Source organism: Melanostigma gelatinosum (assembly GCF_949748355.1).
Source record: "Melanostigma gelatinosum genome assembly, chromosome: 11".
NCBI lineage: Eukaryota > Metazoa > Chordata > Actinopteri > Perciformes > Zoarcidae > Melanostigma > Melanostigma gelatinosum.
In genome coordinates, this window is record NC_136644.1 from 21719108 (window position 1) to 21740314 (window position 21207).

The 21207-nt window shown below is 38.7% G+C and overlaps 3 protein-coding genes across 4 annotated transcripts; all 3 read left to right on the top strand.

The window, feature by feature from the left end:
- Positions 1-276: 276 nt before the first annotated feature.
- Positions 277-2163, top strand: LOC306785052 (lipopolysaccharide-induced tumor necrosis factor-alpha factor homolog; the record flags this gene model as incomplete). The annotated part of the gene is made up of 4 exons (XM_079279277.1): positions 277-415; positions 1556-1648; positions 1773-1980; positions 2058-2163. 4 exons carry the CDS (start codon positions 277-279, stop codon positions 2161-2163), a joined length of 546 nt encoding a protein of 181 aa, XP_079135403.1.
- Positions 2164-4619: 2456 nt separating this feature from the next.
- LOC306784918 (protein disulfide-isomerase) lies at positions 4620-10058 on the top strand (the record flags this gene model as incomplete). Its single annotated transcript, XM_079279113.1, has 11 exons — positions 4620-4800; positions 5387-5587; positions 6238-6362; positions 6478-6615; positions 6825-6932; positions 7675-7800; positions 7908-8105; positions 8207-8327; positions 9408-9589; positions 9765-9854; positions 9975-10058. The coding sequence occupies 11 exons, from the start codon at positions 4620-4622 to the stop codon at positions 10056-10058; spliced, it is 1554 nt and encodes a 517-aa protein (XP_079135239.1).
- A 1193-nt stretch (positions 10059-11251) lies between these two features.
- LOC306784971 (synaptogyrin-3-like) lies at positions 11252-16711 on the top strand. Of its 2 annotated transcripts, none has more exons than XM_079279180.1 (4): positions 11252-11431; positions 13218-13452; positions 13965-14110; positions 15818-16711. In XM_079279180.1, exons 1-4 carry the CDS (start codon positions 11327-11329, stop codon positions 16043-16045), a joined length of 714 nt encoding a protein of 237 aa, XP_079135306.1. In that variant the 5' UTR covers positions 11252-11326; the 3' UTR covers positions 16046-16711. The 2 variants fall into 2 exon arrangements, with proteins under 2 accessions (XP_079135306.1, XP_079135307.1); XM_079279181.1 differs by having other exon boundaries at positions 14213-15954.
- The last annotated feature ends 4496 nt before the right edge of the window (positions 16712-21207 follow it).

Sequence of the window (21207 nt, forward strand, 5' to 3'; positions counted from 1 at the left end):
CAGTAAATTACAACAACAAAAGATTCAAAACAAGAGTAAAAATAAAACGTGTATAAGAAGTAATACTGACACCATTGGCGAATAGAAAGTAAAATAGAAAAGTAATATTGTGCATGATGTTGAAAAAGTAAAATAACATCCTCATGAAGACAAATTGCAGGTAAATAACATGTAAATACAGGTTTTTACTGAAGTAAACACCATCAGGTTTACCACATGTAAATGATCCGCCTCTCCTCTCTACACTAGCTTCCTGTTTGACTGGATGATCTTCTGATGGAACCCCCTTCATATGAGGAGGTCAGTCTACACCCTCCTGCTCTGGGCACAGCACCATTCAACATCCTCCCTCCTTCCTACTACCACGCCTCCCTGCACTCACCCCCAACACCTCCTCCCACCTATAGAGAAGCAGGTAAGATCCAATCTCTCTTTCCCCATTTATTTCATCCACACCAAGCCGGCTAAATTTGAAAATGCATTGTTTGTTTCTACGTCTCGGCCCTCTGTCCACACAGAATTTGTATTTCTCTCACCCGAAAACTGATCTTTCTTCAAACAGTATGCAGGATGGATGAATCTCAAAATGAAAAAGCATGAAAGATGATTGCAGAGAGCAGAAGGGGGCAGAAAGGAGCTCTAAGGAGCTGAGACTGAGCAAAGTAACCAGGCCATCCGTCCCAATTTTAAAACGTCTTTTTCGTGTGGAAATCTTTTGCGTCCACATTTTGTAGCAATGTCAGTCCATAGAGACACGCCAGAACAACACGAAACGACTAAATCTCTTCTTCTTTGCCCTCTTTTCAGTTGGCAGCAAACATCTGGTGAGCAGTGGGGGAGACAGCCCACCTAACTAAATCATTATTTCATGGTCCAGGAAGACGTCTTCTGACAAAATCAACATAAATGCAGATTCATGACAACAGCTCTGCTGTGCAATTAAAATGAGCCATCACAGATATCCCACACATCACACATATTCATATTCCCCGGCCCTCCCTGGGCCGTTTACCCCTGGAACGTTGGAGTTTTAAGATTCGTACGCTCTGGAGGTTGTTTTGATAAAGCTGCGTAAAAAGTTTTATTTAAATAGATGAATATTGTAAAAATATATTTCAAAAACACCATTGAACAGCAATAAAATAAGAAATAAAACATCTACATACAAGCCAAATGATACAAATTTGCACAAAATGTGCAAAGAAATAAGTACTGAATAGAATTACATGATCTGTATGATAATGTATCGTATGTACATTTAAAGAAGACAATATACTGTAAATATTATTTGCGTGTAGGATTTATTTTGACAGTGACAGATTAGATAAACATATATAAACAAAGTGTAAAGATATGATGTCTGACGGCAGCAGTAGATATTTTGGTGCTGGAGGGTTATTGGCATTTTATGACTGAATAGCTGTTCATCAGAGTGAGGCCTGTGGGAAGAGACTGTGTTTGTGTCTGGTTGTTTTCATACAGTTTAGCTTAATCTGGAGTGAGGGGAAAAAGATGCTTTTACAAATTGAATGTGGACATGTTTCTTTTTTCCCAGTCAGAATCCAGCCTGATCCTTTTCCTGTACTGACTGTGCCAACTGTTGAGACGTCACGAAGCTATGGAACCATAATCCATCCACTGACACAAAGTATTAAAGCTAAATCTTTACTATCAATCTTAATGACACAAACCGACTGGGTGGACGACAATAATATTTCATGTCATTGTCCCTGATATCCTCCTCTGTCCGTCCTGTCCCTTCTGAATACCAGTTGGTGGAGCACCGTCGGCCCGCAGCCGACAAACTCAGCCAGCAGTAGTGACGACGCAGCCGCCGCCTGTTCCCGTCTCCGTGACACATCTGGGAGACGTCCCTGCTGTGGTACGCTGCCCACACTGCCACAGAGTTGTCACCACTAAAGTCACATACCAGCCTGGGAGTGCCGCCTGGTGCACATGCGTGCTTCTCGCAATGATGGGGTGAGACAAAGACACACATGAGTGTTTAACATCACAGAGCCAAACCAGCTTTAACGTCTTGTTTGTGTTTGTTTCAGGTTGATCTGTGGTTGCTGTCTGATACCGTTGATGATGAAAGGTCTACAAGATGCACATCATTCCTGCCCACAGTGTAACAACCAACTGCACACACACATAAGGTGACACGAGGCAGGATTAATATGGCTCCTCTTGTCCCAATACCACTCATATTTCTGTCACAACAGGGAGAAATAACATGTTGTCATAAGCTAGGAATGGAAGCAGCTCACTGCCCATCTACACGGGGAAGCAAGAATGTATTTAGGTGATGACAAGTGTGTGATCTAATGTATACAGTACACACTAAATATATTGATATAGGACAGAGGAGTAACTTCTGCGGTTTGAGAAGTTTTTCGGAGATTTTCTGACTGTAAAACTGCGGGAATTCAAACTCCGCTGCTGCTTTTCACTATGAAGGAAACAATTTCCATCTTTTAACCTACAGGGGGTGATGCTATAATACCAACAATATTTAATCTTCAATTTTAATATGATCTTTCTTTTAGATGTATGAGACATTTTAAGGCACAGCACACACACACACACACATTTCTAAAACATAGGAGGAAGGTAGGCTTTTGTCACTTTTGACCCTCTGTAAGAATGAATTGTGGGGGTTTATAGTTAAATAAACAAAGAGGAAAAGAATACTGAATCCATCCTTGCATGTGCACACGGCACCAGCGTGCAGGATGCTTCACATCATTACAACACAGAGGACATTTATGATGAACATGATGATGTCCAGCCCAGGGATTTAAGTCATCGTTGTGTTTATGCTTTTTTTGGACAATTGTATTTTCTATAGAATATTTATACTAAAAGAACAAAATCTTTGTCTTTTTCCAAATGTATATGAAGCTTACATTCATGTTTACTTTAATGTTGAAGAAGGAATCAATTCAATCAATTCAACAGCAGACATGATTGTCTTTGGTGACGCAAACAAAGCCTTTTGGAAAACCCATTGGCTGAACATGCTCCAATTTAATTTTCTGCATGTTTATAATTTTAACGGCCCTGCACATCTAAGACAAACCCACACAGGTGATTGACTTAAAACACTGTTAAAATAAGACTTCATTCGTACGTGCCAGTGGACCTGATGTAGTTCCAGCTCTGCCCAGCTTTAGCAGGTCTAATCAACCAGAGGGCGTGAACTCACCTGTGTGGGTGTGCAGGGCCTTTAAGGTACAATCTGTCAAATATTAACACAGAATTGGAACCTAACAACTGAGATTGATTGACAGAACTTTTAATACAGAGAGGTACACAAGACAATAACTAAACAACGTTTTTGATTGCTGTAAAAAATGTTTACATCAGTAAGGTTTACTCATATTGCTTTATAATTTAAATTGATGATGAGTTGAGAAACACAAAACTCTTCAGTTGTGTACACTGTGCCTGAAAGGTATCTCGTAATATTGTTTGTATTGCTGCGATGCATACTTTGGTACATCACTGACCGTATGCACAGCTCCAGGTTGATTATTTTATATCGTCTAACCTCTTTTTTTCCAATTTAATTTCATGTCATAGATTTACTCTGTGTTATTTCTGAGGTTTGTTGACACCAGAGATGCACAAAGTGTTTGTCTGTGATATAATGTATTAATTAATGAGCATTAGAGATGCTCTGGACAGAGCCAAGCTAGCTGTTTCCCTCGGTTTCCAGTCTTTATGCTAAGCTAACCGTCTCCTAGCTGTAGCTCCATATCTAGCAGACAGATACTACAGTATATGAGAGTATGGTATCAATCTTCTCATCTATACCCCTGCAAGAAAGCAAATTAGCATATTTACTCAACTGGTGAACTATTCCTTTAATGATATAGACTTGATATCATACAGGCCATTCTTAAAATGAATGAACACAAAATGCAGTTTGATTGATATTCGCTGGAGTGCAACCCGTCATATATGCTGTGAAATCGACCTGACGTGATTTGAAGGATGTGTGTGGCGCCTGTGCTGCTGAGTCTATGCACTCCAACGCAATGACTGATTAAAGCGCCTGCTTTCCCTGTCGTCGTTGTAGTAATGTGTGACACTCAGTATCCCGGCCAAGTTTGATTATTTTTCTTTTTTTTTTAAATCAAAATGTTGTCATATTATTATTTATCATTCTATCATGTTGATAGGGAAATAAATATGGTCTTGGTTACTTTGATGACGCTGTCGAGGTGTTTTATTCTCGTAACGTCTGTGGAGTTTTTCATATGCTTGTGCATGTGTGTTTGGTGAGTGCATGCTTCCATTTTGACCTTGCTGAGGCTGACAGTGTTAGGCAAAGGGTATCTAGATATTAGTGATATACTTGATATGAAGGGCAGCCAATAGCAGAGATACAGCAGGGCTCAGATAGGGAAGTTAATCAGCTACAGACTGGTGGGTCTAGTCGGCTGATAACAAAAGCATTCACAACTACCAGCTCAGCACTGATACACACACACAAACACACACACACACACACACCTACACACACATATCAGCCCTTCATTTCACCACTCCCATCATACCTTTGTGTCAAGGTTGCTCGAGTGTCCAGTTTGTCAGTCCGTAGGTGAGCAGTCATGAAGACGCTGTTGCTGCTGGGGGTGACGGCCTTCTGTCTCTGTGTGTTTGCCGCCGCTGACAAACAACCCGAGCGACGCGCAGACAAATCATCCCCCGAGGAGGATGACGTCTTACAGCTGAAGAAAGGGAATTTCAACAGGGCACTGAGAAAATATAAGCAGCTGCTGGTGCACTTCTGTAAGTTTCACACAGAGACACACACACAGCTTGCTCTTGGCCTACACGTTGATATATTGACTGTGAGCAATGACACCATGAGAGCTACCTAATGGTTTGAAAGTGTCTTATGGATTGCAGCAAATTCACCATGTCCTTATTTACTTATTCTTTTTACCATCAGATGTAAAAGAAGTACTCCGAAATCTAATTTAAGTAAAAGTAAAAATCATACATTTCAAATTTTAAAAGTATTAACATTCAAATATACTTAAAGTACCAAAATTAAAACTACTCATTTTGCAAAATGGCCCATTTCAGAATGATATTTATATATAGATATATTATTTCACTGGATTATAGTGATGCAATTATTTGTTCATCACTTTATTGTTGCAGCGGGTGGAGGTGGTAAATTATCAACATATAACTGTATATACTGCTGGGTAGCTTGTGAATTTTGCTTGTGTGTTTAGTTTGCATTATTCAAATATTATATATTTGAATCTGGAAAGCAACTAAAGTTATCAAAATAATGTGACGTAGAAAGCTCAGTATGTACAAGTAAAGCAGTCCTGGAACGAACGTATGTACTGTGTGTGTGTAGATGCTCCTCTGTCTGGAGAAGGCCATCGTATCACAGCCGCGTTCGAAGGCGCTGCTGCAGAGCTTCAGGGGTCAGAGGTCAGACTGGCCGTGGTTGATGTGGCAAAAGAGAAAGACCTGGCGAAAGAACTCAATGTGACAGGCCTCGCCACGATCAGGCTGTACATTTCTGGAGATAAACACAACCCTGTGACTTGTCCTGGTATGTCTAAATACTCAAAAGATATAGCACTCTAGAAGGGGGGGGGGCTTAAGGCCCTGCTAGCCCCTCCCTCCCGCCGCCATTGACACTTGCTAAGAGTCAGAGGAGAAAACTGAAACCTCTTTCATGTCTGAGTAGTAAGTCGACCAGAACTGGGAGTGGATTAGCTTAGCTTAGCATAAAGGCAAGCGGGAAACATCTAGCCCGACTCTCTCGACAATTAACATTTTCTTTCTCGTTCGTTTAATCCTAGAGTCTTGTCAGGTGAGGTTTCCAGGGAACCAACAGAGACTCTCCAGGAAGTCGCAGCACCTGGCTACAGGTTGCAAAGAAATAGTAACAGCATGTCAAATTAGTTGTTTTCACATTTCTGTTTGTGTGCAGATTAAACAAATGAGATAAAACATGTAAACCAGTGAGCTTCTTTGGAGAGAGCCATGCTAGCTGTTTCCCCCTGTTTCCAGTATTTATGCTAAGCTAAGCTAATGTTGGATCTAGCTCAATAGTTAACACACGGACACGACAGGGAAATAATTATTGTCGTCCAACTCTCGGCAAGAAAGCAAATATGCAGATTTTCCAAAATGTCAATCAATGATTTCTTCAATATCAAGGATGAAAATGATTTGTTTTCCTGGATTGTGATGAAGTTCCTCAGAGCTCGGCGTCCATCTTAACCTGGTTGAAAAGGAGAGCGGGGTCTTCCGCTGACCTCATCACTGATCTTAGCCAATCAGAGGCCTCAGAGGAGCTGACGGTGGTTGGCTTCTTTAAGGTGAAACCATCTGTTTAATTTTCCAGCTTCTCACTTGTGTCAATCAATTGTCTGAATAACAATTTGCATTTGCTTTTACGTGTGTGTGTGTGTGTGTGTGTGTGTGTGTGTGTAGGAGCTGAATCACGAGTACGTCCAGGTGTTTTACAATGCAGCCGTCGACCTTCCTGATGTTAACTTTGCTGTGACACAGAACGATGAACTTATCGCCAAATATGGTCTCACACATGACGTTGTACTAATGTTGAAAAAGGTATTTTAAATGCAACATAAGCCTCCGACAGATGGCTGTATTTGTCTGTCTCTGTGTTTTCTTAGTGCTGACTCAATCCTTTGCATTTTGGATGCAAGGGATTGTATTTAAATAATTGAACCATCACATCACGCTAGTAGAATATATGAATTCATCCATTGCTTTCATACCCATGTGTGTGTGTGTGTGTGTGTGTGTGTCTGCTGCAGTCTAAGCTCATCCGGGCTTACAAAATGACGCCTGAGACATCTAAAGAGATGCTGATCATTTTTATCACCGTCTACCAGATGGACCCAGTCACTGAGTACACGGGAGAGGTAGAGTATTAGATTCATGGTACATTTTCACACACATACTGTATAACTGCTCTACTTCCAAATCTGGAAATGTTCTGTGGGGTTTTTTGCATTCAAACTCTAATTAAATCGGTTACTTCACCTTTTTAATACATTAAAGAATTGTTGTCTTTGTTAGTTCGTGTGAAGATCCAATACCTCTTTTTTTAAGGCCAAACATTTCACTTGATTTTGCAGATTTTTTAGTAAAAATATTTCTATTACATATATAGTGTAATGTAGTACGACATCTTTGTTTTCACAATCAAAGGCTCTGTTGGACTGAAGGATGGATGTAATTGTGATGGATCATTGTAAACTAAAACTTCAGCACAATTGTGTGTTTAGATCACACTTAAAGAAACTTAGAGAGGTCTCTGTAGACCTTTTTTATGTTTTAAAACTTTGATTTGTTTTCCCCCAATGCAATCCACTGTAAACTAAACATGAATCCAAGCAGTGTAACTAACCAGATGTAAACTGCTGTAGAACAATGGTGTAGACATAAATAACATATTGTGGCCATGTCTTCATTCATCTTACTGTGAAGAACCACTCTGGCAACATACAAGTAAAGCTACCAAATGTTAGAAACAGGTTGAATTCCCCAGGGCAAGACACCGTGTCCCGACGCAGCTGATATTGAATTCGACAGTTTGTGTTTGCTGAAATGACATTCTCTTGTTAATGGAGATGTATTTATGTTATTCTCTCTCTCTTGCAGACAACCACTCAGATATTAGCATCCCCTGTGTTAAACCACGGCCTGTTGTTTGTCAACAAAAGCTCTGCTGCCTTTAAAGAGATCCACTCTGCCTTTAATGCTGCTGCAGAAGCCTTCAGGTTGAAGGTAGAAACCAAAGAAATTATTTCAAACAGCAGCACTGAAACACATATTATTTAATATTGCAATAAGCCGATGGAGTACTTCACCTTTGCATGTGTATGCGTATTCAGATTTTGTTTGTGTGGGTGAACGTGGATGAGCCTCGCAACGGCAGGCTGATGGAGTACTTCCAGGTTCGGGACTTCGAGGCTCCTCTGATCCGACTGGTCAACTTGACGGACCATGTGACCTATCACCTGCCCTCTGACACTCTGGATGTACAGACCATACAAACATTCTGCCAGTCCTACCTGCAGGGCAAGGCTAAGGTGACGCTCACTCTCATTCAGTGTGCGATACATATAACAGGAACTGGAGAAACAGCTTGAAACAGCCTGATATGAATAACGTGTTTGTGTTAATGTAACAGCCGAAGATGCAGAGTGAGCCGATACCTGAAGGATGGGACAAACAGCCGGTGAAGGAGCTGGTGGGGATGACTCTGGAGAAAGTCGGCTTCAACCCCGACAAGACTGTTTTTGTCCTCTTCTGTATGTACATGCACTTTTCATTTCAAACCCAGTTAGATTTGATGTTTGGGAATTTGCAGGTGAATAGACACTTAGATATAGGTTCATTCTGGGCTAAATTTGGTTTCAACGTGTAACGTTTATGTAAGCATTGTTTTAATAGTCATTTAAAGCTGGACTGCGGGACTTTTACATATAAACATTCAATCCCTTGCCAAACAAGTTCACACAAGGCTGATCAGGTCGATCACCTCTCTCTGTATTTCACAGAATACCAGAGATGTGCTGTCTGGTGTCTGTGGCGACTTTCCCGCAATGGAGCACTGAATATTGGGTTTTACCTCAGCCAGAGCTAGTAAAGAGGGCAGGAAGGGGGAAGAGACAATAGCAATGGATCAGCAGCTAGAAGTATGGTGGAAGCTAAAGTAAAGTGGAAGCTGAGGTGGAAAATCCCCAAAAGTGTTCAAGAAAAGTGTCTATAGGTGCTACATATTATCAAAAGAAACTCGGCATTTGGATTAAGGATTAAAGTATTAAAAAAACAAAAAACTATCAATGGCGGGGACAAACACGAATCACATGGCGAGCTCACCTGCAAGCATTCGTCATAAGCACGCATCCACAGCTTTGTGTAATTACTCTCACTGCCAGAGGGGGAGACTACAGTTCCTCACTCCAGCTTTAAAGTTACAGTAATCTAAATTCCCCTTAACTCCTGAGAGCATTTTAGCATCTTTCAGCTCATTATTTAGATTTTCCAGACACTTTACTGTTTTGATTTGCTGTCATCAACACTGAATATTGTGATTTCAGCTTGTTTTGTTGTCCCCAAGTGGCTTAAAAAAATGAATGAATGCAGGTTTAAATATACAACAACTAAATTGGCACATAGATGTTATTAGACCTTCAAATCAACAAATGCATGCTTCCTTGCTCACTACTTTTTATCACTTGCCTGCTGTATTGAAGCAGACTTGAAACTAGCAACTGAGATCATAAACTTGTGTTGTTTTCTTTGTGCTTTCTTAGCTTCCCACTTTCTATGTTGCATCTTGTGTCGGTTATAGGTATAAATGTCTTACTGCTGACTGTGTATTTCAGATCTTCCCTACAGTGCGGAGTCCCGTGCTCTGTTGCCACTGTGGGAGGAGTTGGCCGAGGCCATGAAGGAGCGAGAGGACGTGGTCGTCGCTCGAATCGATGCCTCAGCCAATGACATCCACATGTCAATGCAGGGCAGATACCCATCACTCTGCCTCTTCCCTGCTCTATATGCCGAAAGAGTAAGGAGCATATCAATGATTCCTTTGTTTGTTTTGTAATATATCCCATGAGTCTTATGCATAAAATAACCTAATTATTATTGTCGAATGACTGCTGAAAATGAAGGATTATGTGTGTTACCCTCTGTGGACTTGACATATAATGTGCAGTATGTGATATCTGTGTTTCTGTCAGGTGGTGGTTTATACTGGTAAGAAGAAGGTGAAGGACCTGGTGAAGTTTGCTGATAAAGAGATGGAGAAAGCCAAAAAATACAGAGTTAAGGTGAATTACAGCCCCACAAACAACAACATCACTGCAGTGTTTTTAAGTTTGTGTGTGTGTTGAGCTGCCTTTTTTTTTATCTCTATGTTAAAAATAAATGTCTTTCTTTGGTGTCTCCAGGAGGATGAAGACAGGAGGGAGTACATCGAGGCTGCAAAAGCTGAAGAGGCAAAAAATGCCAACAAAACTAAAGACGAGCTTTGATACAGAAACAAAGAGAGTACTGTGTGTGTGTGTGTCATACCTTTTAGTCAGTACTCTCTAAACACAGATCTGGTTTTATCTACTCAACCAAGCTGTCATTAACTGTCCAATCAAACCCAATAAAATGTCTTTGGTTAAAAACTCAGATGATTATATGACTTTTTATTTATTCAAGTGAAAAGGTTCTTGACAGAAATGTAGATTAATAATAACAAATATAGTCTCGGCCAGTATCTCGGGTCGACTCTCGGCGTGGGCAGCAGAGCGGGTCTAGGCCCGTATCTCGGGTTGGTTGTTCTATCCATGGTCTCTTTAGCAGGCTGTAGATGTGCGGAGAAGGCTGTTGTCTGTTGCAGACTTGAGCTGTGTCGAAGACTTTGCTAGTCTGTAGATGACTGGTTGGTTGTAGAGTTGTATTTCTCTGTAGAAGTTTATTCAGAAGACTGTCTGTAGAGGATTGACTCTCTCGTTGACCGGACTTGTTTTTAATATTTAATAAAATTATATTTAATATTAATTATTACACCATTAGACCACCATTACATTTTTCCTCTCGCGCACCCCCTAGAAGCAGCTCGCGCACCCCACTTTGGGAATCCCCTATAGACCAAAACCAACACTGATCCTTCTAGCTATGTTGTCCTTGTAGCCAGCATTTTTAGACATTATATATCGTGAATTGTTCCTTGTGTCTTTGAACAGTATTTAAATGTTCATGTAGAGGTAATTCAACAGTTAACTGAATATATAATCTGTGAAAAAGAGTAGAGAGTCTTTGGGGTTGGGCTTTTGGTTTATCACCTGGTTACAGCCCTGCTGATATGCTATTGGTCAAAACTCTTTGCATGTTTAAAAATAAAAACTTGAGTCTCTTTTAATCATAATGTTGCTTAACATCTGTTGGTTAAAATACGTTAGTTTGCCAAACGATAACACGTAGTTGTATCATCATCTATCAAAAAATAGAAATATCGCTAACAAATAACAAAAGCCTGATATGGGAAATTATAGGTTTGTTTTTGTATGTTCTTTTTGGACAAAAAAAAATATTCCTCTTCATCAGCCTGACATCTAAAAAAGGTTGAACGCGTCATAATAACACAATGTTAATTGAGAGTTGAAATTCTGCGGTGCAGCTCTGATCCGCCCGCAGTGACGCGGTGTGACTTCACACGGAGGCTGGAGGAGGACGCCGCCGCTCCGCGCAGCTCTCTGACCGTCTCCTCTCGTTCTCTCTGCGGGCGTCAAGGCTGCACATTGCCGGAAGGATGGAGCCAGCGGGAGCGTACGGCGCCAGGAAGGCCGGCAGCGTCCCCTTCGATCCGGTCGCCTTCTTCACGCATCCCCGGACCATCCTCAGACTGATGTCGTGGGTGAGTAAGCCTCCTCTGCAACGTGTGGGTTAACATCAATGGACAGGCCTACCTGCACCCCCCCCCCCCCAACCCCCCCGTCTCTCTCCCATCCACATTGTTTGTGTCTCTCGCGCTTTGCCTTTGTGTCTTTTTTGTGGGGATTCATACATTGCTTTAATGTTTTGTAAAAGGCTCAGTACCTTTGAATTAGATATCTGTTGTGCAGCTCGGTCTAATAAATATAAATGATTTCAGAGATGCAGCTTGTGGCTGCAGCTCGAGGACCTGCGTCGGATTACCATATATTTATCTGGAGCCTCTTTGTGTCTACAGCGCTTTGGATGTTAATGCACCCTAACCAGAATGTAACACCTCTCTTTCTGTCTCTCTGGTGCGATGCTGTGCAGCTATGAGTCACCATACAGCATGTGCATTGAAGGAACAATTTGGTTTTAAAGGAGGCATAGCAAGTTAACAGAAGCCCATAATAACCCGTCTCGTTCTTTCTGTCGCTGTTTCTCATAATTTAATTCAGTTCAACATTATTTGTCATTGCCAACGTGCCAGTGCTCCTGAAATGAAACAAAGTAAAATAAATCGGTAAAAGCAAACCCAAGTCAAGACAAAAAAACCCGATACAACAACAATAAATAATAAAAAGTACATTCAAATGAATTGCTGTAGGGCTGTTAAGAGCCATTATTTTCATGATCAATTATTAATGGGAATGATTTTCTCTATTGATTAATTGTTTGTCTACAACATGTGAGAAAATAGTAAAAAATGCCCTAAATCAACAAAGAAAAGCAGCAAATGCTCACAAGTGAGAGGCAGGAACCAAGAAATGTTTCGCAGTTTTTGGTTGAATGACATCTAAAAAGATTAATCGGTTTATTAAATAGATTATTTTCAATCGACTAATCATTTCTGCTCTAACAGAGATATCTAAAGATTGTTAAATCAAAATGTTTTTGTCGTTCATTGTCACATTGGTGTCTGATTCATGGCATCCAGTAGGGATTAAATAGTCATATTTCTAAAATAATCTGTTCACCCAAATTGCAAAACACTTGCCGATTCAGGTTTGTGAGATGTTTTATTTGATGAGACTTTGAGACATCCGACACTGATACTTCTGCTATCAACCAAATACAACCGAGGTAAATGACGACTGCTCAAGTGGGCAACTGCTCAAAGACCCAAAGTTCACTGTTTGAGAAATTTTATTGTGAGAATTTCATCTATGCAAATGTATTTGTTAACATGTTCCGCTTTTTGTTTTCCGAAATGGCAAGTAGGGCTAAAACTAACAGTTGTGTACATTGTCAATTAATGTTCCAATTATGTTCTCAATTAGTCCACAAAAAAAGAGTGGAAAATGTCCATAACTTGAGGGTAGGGCATTTGGCATTGAGGCCCCTTTTTTTTGTTATTGTACATTTAAAAAACTCAAAATGCAATGAGGCCTCACAGAAACAATGTTACTTGAGGATATCTCAAAATGTTTGCAAATAAAAGTGAAACTGTCTGCATGCCTGTACCAGTAAGAACAAGTGGAGAATGTTTTCTAATTTGGGTGCACTGACCCTTTAAGAAATCTTGCTTGATCCCCAGTTCACCAAACTGGATGACTATTTTATAACAAGCAAGTCCACAGCACACACACTTGAACAGAAGCTGTGTTTGTACTGGTGTGTGTGTGGTATGTATGAGGAATGAAAGGCATTCAAACACCAGTGTGAGTTCATTCTCTTCTACCTGTTACAATAATAAAGCCGCTCGCTTGTCTTGTCTTCCCCTGCAGGTTTTCTCCATGGTGGTGTTCAGCTGCATCGTGAACGAGGGCTACATCAACATCGGCAGCGAGCGTTTGCTCTGCGTCTTTAACAACAACGCTGATGCCTGTAACTATGGAGTTACTGTGGGCGTGGCCTGTTTTGTGGGCAGCATCTTTTTCCTGATCCTGGACATTTACTTCCCCTCCATCAGCAGCGTCAAGGACAGAAGACGGGCTGTAATGCTGGACCTCGGCTTCTCTGGTACATAATATACACACAGATACACTGGTGGAAAATAACTCAGTGCATTTACTCACTTACTGTACTTCAGTACAATTTTGAGGTACTTGTACTTGACTTGAGTATTTTCTATTTTCTGGTATCAAAGACTGGAAACAGGGGGAAACAGCTAGCATGGGTCTATCGAAACCTCAATACTCACAAACAGCCTACTCAACAGCTACAGGAGGGATTAGCACATTTAGGATGAACATTCATGGTCCCCAGAAGATAAATTGGAAAAACTTTAAGCATTTTTATCAAACGCTATTATCAGTTCAAATACTTGAACTAATAAGCAAATGTAAGCTTGCAAACAGGCTCAACAAAGATGGCTGAAGTTAAACCTGCGAATGTTAGCATTGTCATTGTGAGCGTGCTGACGTTAGCAATAATAAAATCAAATCAGTATAAGCTTTCTGACACTGTAAAATAACGTTTGTTCTAAGAGATTGGTGCTGCACATTACCTTTTTTTATGTGTCCCGCCTCCAGGTCTTGCAAGCTTCCTGTGGTTCGTTGGTTTCTGTTTTCTGGCCAATCAGTGGCAGGCTACCTCAGCAGACGAGCTGCCATTGGCCCAGGGCTCAGACGCTGCCAGAGCCACCATCGCTTTCTGCTTCTTCTCCATCCTGACCTGGGTGCGTATGTTTATACCTGATTGTTTGTGTGTACATTCATGTGTGTGTGTTCATCATCATCATTATCATCATCTTGTTTGTTTGTATGTGTGTGTATTTCAGGGTTATCAGTGTTTGCTGGCAATGAACAGATTTAAGAACATTTCCTTCATGGAGGACAAGCAAAGCCTCTTACCAAAGAGCCTTCCCACCCTCTCTCTAGTCTAACACACACACACACACACACACACACACACACACACACACACACACACACTTGTATATTGAGGAAGGCTATGTAGGTTCGGGTTTCCCTTATGGATACTAGTTAAGTAGTAGAATTGACGGATTCAGAGTAGGGGTTTTCCAATATTAATCATAACGATGCTCGATGCTGTGATCCACTGTTCTTATGTGTTAAACAAACAGTGTACAGTTTGCTTTGAATTACTCATTTAAACTACAGATTGGTGGCCCAAAGGTTAGAGTTTTTTGAGTTCGATCCACTGACAAGCAGGGATAAATGTCGGTGGGGAAAGTGAAAGAGCAGTGCTTGCAAGTCCTTCTTTGGACTTGCAAGGGATCTTAACCCCCAACTGATCAGTTAAGCTGCTCAGTAGCCAACAGTTCAGACTGCGGCTCCACTGGGCAGTTTCGAGGTGTGAATGTACATGTGGGGATGTTCTTGAAAAGAAGCTGCTCTCAGCAAAACCTAAATAAAAACATTTGCAATGCCAGAGAACAGACAGAGACCCGCAGATTTATTATCCATTGACAACTCAACGGGCCATGCTAAAACAATTTCATCGCCAAACTCAAAGCAGCCATTTGTCTCACTGTCAGAGGGCGTAAAGAGGTTAAGCTGTAACTGTGTCAAATATGTACAGTATGGAGCAAAATACCCCTTTTTCAGCTTGCTACATCATTTATCTCCAATAGTTCTGTGGTAATTGGTTCCAACATTCTTCATAGAGGATTTATTGCAAAAACACTAAGTGATTCTGTTTTTGGCTACTGACCAACTTTTTTGTATTTCCACACTTCAAGTTTGTAAATGCTGTATACAGTGGACCCAGAACCAAATCCTCAAAAGGTTCCAAAAAATGTATGTTTGGGGAATCCCTGGATCATGGGTTGTATATGTTTTTGATTTCTGTGACAGCAGACAAAAATATCTCAACAGCTTTTTTGGATTGCCATAAAAGCCATAAAAGTTTGTTCAGAAATTCATAGTCTCTGTAGGATGAATCCCACTGATTCTGTTGATGCCCTGACTTTTCATCTAAGGCCATAATCAGATCAAAGTTTCCATTCATCCAATACTTTGGTTTATGACCAAATACCTCCAAATGTAATGTCATTGTCATTAGCTCCAACTGCACTTTGTGTTTAAGGCTAATTGGCGAATGTTACCATGCTAACACACTAAACTAAGATGGTGAACCTGGTAAACATTATACCTTCTTAACAGCATGTTGGCATTGTCATTGAGAGCATGTTAGCATACTGATGTTGGCATTTAGCTCAAAGAACTGCCGTTCCCCACATGGCTCTAGATTCTTCGTCTTGCTGAGAATAAGTGCTGTAACAGTGGCTTCAATGCAAATCAGTTTGTAAGTAACAGCCTCTGCTAATGCGTGTTTGTTTGTGTGTGTGTGTGTGTGTGTGTGTGTGTGTGTGTGTGTGTGTGTGTGTGTGTGTGTGTGTGTGTGTGCGTGTTACTAACAGGTTGTACTGACGCTGAGTGCACTGCGGCGCTTCCTAACTGGCAGCAACACGAACTTGTTCACATGGCAACACCTGGATCCTCCCCTCGGCAGTGCTAGAGCTACACCGTACCCCATCGCAAACGGAGCTACCATAGTAACCACCAACCCCTATCAAGCGCCCCCCTTCACTGAAACCCTGGACCCCCAGAAACTCACACAGCAGAGACCTGTGGCTCCTGCCTTCTAGAGACAGACAGAAAGAGGTGTGTGTTGAAATACACTGTGTTCGACACGGGCACAGACAATGTCCTGCCTCGCTGATTAGTGGCTTTCCATCCTCTCCTGGGATTGGTGGGCTTTTTGGGTCATGTGAGGATGTATGATCTGTTTTCACCATGGCAACTGCTGGCTCAGCTTAGTTAGTAGAAACTCTCTGTGTCAAGAATTGTCTTCTTCTGCACATGCACACACCGTCTCTCACACACACACACACACACATTGATGCACGCAAAGACAGCTGTATTCACTCACACCTGGATATATATGTGTACAAGTGGAAACACATTTATGTAACACATGTATGTGTGTGTATATATATATACACACACAACTGGAAGCACACACACATGCACCCTGACTGCATGTTTGTATGGAGAGATACAGAATAACATGGATATAGATCTGTGATGATGCTCCATCTGCCTTATAAAGGGATACAAGGTCTTTAGTGAAGAAAATATGAAGGACCCTGGAGCGTTGTTTATCTGCTTCTGTTTGCCCTCAGTCAGTCTGACCCATCACAAGCTGCCCTGCAGAGATGTGGCCTCCGATCAGGTGAAATTGAGCCTGAATGGCAGCTTGACCAATACATTTTGAGGAAACGAGTGCGGGGTTGGCAGAAATTGTTACATTTCTCTTGGCAAGAAAGCAAAGGCAGGATAGCTTAATGCATTCTGAATTCTAGTGTTTCAGTGTGAAATATTCATGTGATTAAATATTTTATTGTGATATGCTGAAGTGGTAAAGTGAAATATGAAAAATAAAAGCTATCCGCCACCACTATCAGAGCTGTGAAAGTATTTTTGTTCACATCAACGTTTTGCTTCTTGCAATGTGAGAAACTCCTTTTAGTAAAAGTATGTATTGAGACCTAGATCCAACGATGTGTTATGCATATTAATCAACATCTGCTGGAGGACTATAATTAGAAAGTGTGCTTGAATTTATTAGCAGAAAGTCGAAAAAAGTCATAGTAAAGTATGTCGAAAAAAGTCAGTCAAGTATGTAGAAAAAAGTCATAGTATAGTATGTCGAAAAAAGTCACAGTAAAGTATGTCGAATAAAGTCATAGTATAGTATGTAGAATAAAGTCATAGTATAGTAGGTCGAAAAAAGTCATAGTACAGTATGTCGAATAAAGTCATAGTAGAGTATGTCGAAAAAAGTCATAGTAAAGTATGTCGAATAAAGTCATAGTATAGTATGTCGAAAAAAGTCATAGTAAAGTATGTTGAATAAAGTCATAGTATAGTATGTCGAAAAAAGTCAGAGTAAAGTATGTCGAATAAAGTCATAGTATAGTATGTCGAAAAAAGTCATCGTAAATTATGTCGAATAAAGTCATTGTAGTCGAAAAAAGTCAGAGTAAAGTATGTCGAATAAAGTCATAGTATAGTATGTCGAAAAAAGTCATCGTAAATTATGTCGAATAAAGTCATAGTATAGTATGTCGAAAAAAGTCAGAGTAAAGTATGTCGAATAAAGTCATACTATAGTAGTCGAATAAAGTCATAGTAAAGTATGTCGAATAAAGTCATAGTATAGTAGGTCGAAAAAAGTCATAGTAAAGTATGTCGAATAAAGTCATAGTATAGTATGTCGAAAAAAGTCATAGTAAAGTATGTCGAATAAAGTCATAGTATAGTATGTCGAAAAAAGTCATAGTAAAGTATGTCGAATAAAGTCATAGTATAGTATGTCGAAAAAAGTCATAGTAAAGTATGTCGAATAAAGTCATAGTATAGTATGTCGAAAAAAGTCACAGTAAAGTATGTTGAATAAAGTCATAGTATAGTATGTAGAAAAAAGTCACAGTAAAGTATGTCGAATAAAGTCATAGTATAGTATGTCGAAAAAAGTCATAGTAAAGTATGTCGAATAAAGTCATAGTATAGTATGTCGAATAAAGTCATAGTAGTCGAAAAAAGTCATAGTAAAGTATGTCGAATAAAGTCATAGTATAGTATGTCGAAAAAAGTCATAGTAAAATATGTCGAATAAAGTGAAAGTATAGTATGACGAAAAAAGTGAAAGTAAAGTATGTCGAATAAAGTCATAGTATAGTATGTCGAAAAAAGTCATAGTAAAGTATGTCGAAAAAAGTCATAGTAAAGTATGTCGAATAAAGTCATAGTATAGTATGTCGAAAAAAGTCATAGTAAAGTATGTCGAATAAAGTCATAGTATAGTATGTCGAAAAAAGTCATAGTAAAGTATGTCGAATAAAGTCATAGTATAGTATGTCGAAAAAAGTCATAGTAAAGTATGTCGAATAAAGTCATAGTATAGTATGTCGAAAAAAGTCATAGTAAAGTATGTCGAATAAAGTCATAGTATAGTATGTCGAAAAAAGTCACAGTAAAGTATGTTGAATAAAGTCATAGTATAGTATGTAGAAAAAAGTCACAGTAAAGTATGTCGAATAAAGTCATAGTATAGTATGTCGAAAAAAGTCATAGTAAAGTATGTCGAATAAAGTCATAGTATAGTATGTCGAATAAAGTCATAGTAGTCGAAAAAAGTCATAGTAAAGTATGTCGAATAAAGTCATAGTATAGTATGTCGAAAAAAGTCATAGTAAAATATGTCGAATAAAGTGAAAGTATAGTATGACGAAAAAAGTGAAAGTAAAGTATGTCGAATAAAGTCATAGTATAGTATGTCGAAAAAAGTCATAGTAAAGTATGTCGAAAAAAGTCAAAGTAAAGTATGTCGAAAAAAGTGAAAGTAAAGTATGTCGAATAAAGTCATAGTATAGTATGTCGAAAAAAGTCAAAGTAAAGTATGTCGAATAAAGTCATAGTAGTCGAAAAGTCAAAGTAAAGTATGTCGAATAAAGTCATAGTAGTCGAAAAAAGTCATAGTAAAGTATGTCGAAAAAAGTCAAAGTAAAGTATGTCGAATAAAGTCATAGTAGTCGAAAAAGTCAAAGTAAAGTATGTCGAATAAAGTCATAGTAGTCGAAAAAAGTCATAGTAAAGTATGTCGAATAAAGTCATAGTAAAGTATGTCGAAAAAAGTCAAAGCAAAGTATGTCGAATAAAGTCATAGTATAGTATGTCGAAAAAAGTCATAGTAAAGTATGTCGAATAAAGTCATAGTATAGTATGTCGAAAAAAGTCAAAGTAAAGTATGTCGAAAAAGTCATAGTAAAGTATGTCGAATAAAGTCATAGTATAGTATGTCGAAAAAGTCATAGTGAAGTATGTCGAATAAAGTCATAGTATAGTATGTCGAAAAAAGTCACAGTAAAGTATGTCGAATAAAGTCATAGTATAGTATGTCGAAAAAAGTCAAAGTAAAGTATGTCGAATAAAGTCATAGTATAGTAGGTCGAAAAAAGTCATAGTACAGTATGTCGAATAAAGTCATAGTATAGTATGTCGAAAAAAGTCATAGTAAAGTATGTCGAATAAAGTCATAGTATAGTAGGTCGAAAAAAGTCATAGTACAGTATGTCGAATAAAGTCATAGTATAGTATGTCGAAAAAAGTCATAGTAAAGTATGTCGAATAAAGTCATAGTATAGTATGTCGAAAAAAGTCACAGTAAAGTATGTCGAATAAAGTCATAGTATAGTATGTCGAAAAAAGTCACAGTAAAGTATGTAGAATAAAGTCATAGTATAGTATGTCGAAAAAAGTCAAAGTAAAGTATGTCGAAAAAGTCATAGTAAAGTATGTCGAATAAAGTCATAGTATAGTATGTCGAAAAAAGTCATAGTAAAATATGTCGAATAAAGTCAAAGTATAGTATGACGAAAAAAGTGAAAGTAAAGTATGTCGAATAAAGTCATAGTATAGTATGTCGAAAAAAGTCATAGTAAAGGATGTCGAAAAAAGTGAAAGTAAAGTATGTCGAAAAAAGTGAAAGTAAAGTATGTCGAAAAAAGTCATAGTAAAGTATGTCGAAAAAAGTCAAAGTAAAGTATGTCGAATAAAGTCATAGTAGTCGAAAAAGTCAAAGTAAAGTATGTCGAATAAAGTCATAGTATAGTATGTCGAAAAAAGTCAGAGTAAAGTATGTCGAATAAAGTCATAGTATAGTATGTCGAAAAAAGTCACAGTAAAGTATGTCCAATAAAGTCATAGTATAGTATGTCGAAAAAAGTCAAAGTAAAGTATGTCGAAAAAGTCATAGTAAAGTATGTCGAATAAAGTCATAGTATAGTAGGTCGAAAAAAGTCATAGTAAAGTATGTCGAATAAAGTCATAGTATAGTATGTCGAAAAAAGTCACAGTAAAGTATGTCGAATAAAGTCATAGTATAGTATGTCGAAAAAAGTCACAGTAAAGTATGTCGAATAAAGTCATAGTATAGTATGTCGAAAAAAGTCAAAGTAAAGTATGTCGAAAAAGTCATAGTAAAGTATGTCGAATAAAGTCATAGTATAGTAGGTCGAAAAAAGTCATAGTACAGTATGTCGAATAAAGTCATAGTATAGTATGTCGAAAAAAGTCATAGTAAAGTATGTCGAATAAAGTCATAGTATAGTATGTCGAAAAAAGTCATAGTAAAGTATGTCGAATAAAGTCATAGTATAGTATGTCGAAAAAAGTCAGAGTAAAGTATGTCGAATAAAGTCATAGAATAGTATGTCGAAAAGTCATCGTAAATTATGTCGAATAAAGTCATTGTAGTCGAAAAAAGTCAGAGTAAAGTATGTCGAATAAAGTCATAGTATAGTATGTCGAAAAAAGTCATCGTAAATTATGTCGAATAAAGTCATAGTATAGTATGTCGAAAAAAGTCATAGTAAAGTATGTCGAATAAAGTCATAGTATAGTATGTCGAAAAAAGTCAGAGTAAAGTATGTCGAATAAAGTCATTGTAGTCGAAAAAAGTCAGAGTAAAGTATGTCGAATAAAGTCATAGTATAGTATGTCGAATAAAGTCATAGTATAGTATGTCGAAAAAAGTCATCGTAAATTATGTCGAATAAAGTCATAGTATAGTATGTCGAAAAAAGTCATAGTAAAGTATGTCGAATAAAGTCATAGTATAGTATGTCGAAAAAAGTCATCGTAAAGTATGTCGAATAAAGTCATAGTATAGTATGTTGAAAAAAGTCATAGTAAAGTATGTCGAATAAAGTCATAGTAGTCGAAAAAAGTCATTGTAAAGTATGTC

Bases quoted from the DNA above. Each gene is read 5' to 3' on its own strand.
- LOC306784971 (XM_079279180.1), top strand. From the start codon at position 11,327: ATGGAGCCAGCGGGAGCGTACGGCGCCAGGAAGGCCGGCAGCGTCCCC. The intron at 13,453-13,964 runs GTACATAATATA...TCCCGCCTCCAG, and splicing joins GCTGGACCTCGGCTTCTCTG to GTCTTGCAAGCTTCCTGTGG. The intron at 14,111-15,817 runs GTGCGTATGTTT...TGTTACTAACAG, and splicing joins TCTTCTCCATCCTGACCTGG to GTTGTACTGACGCTGAGTGC.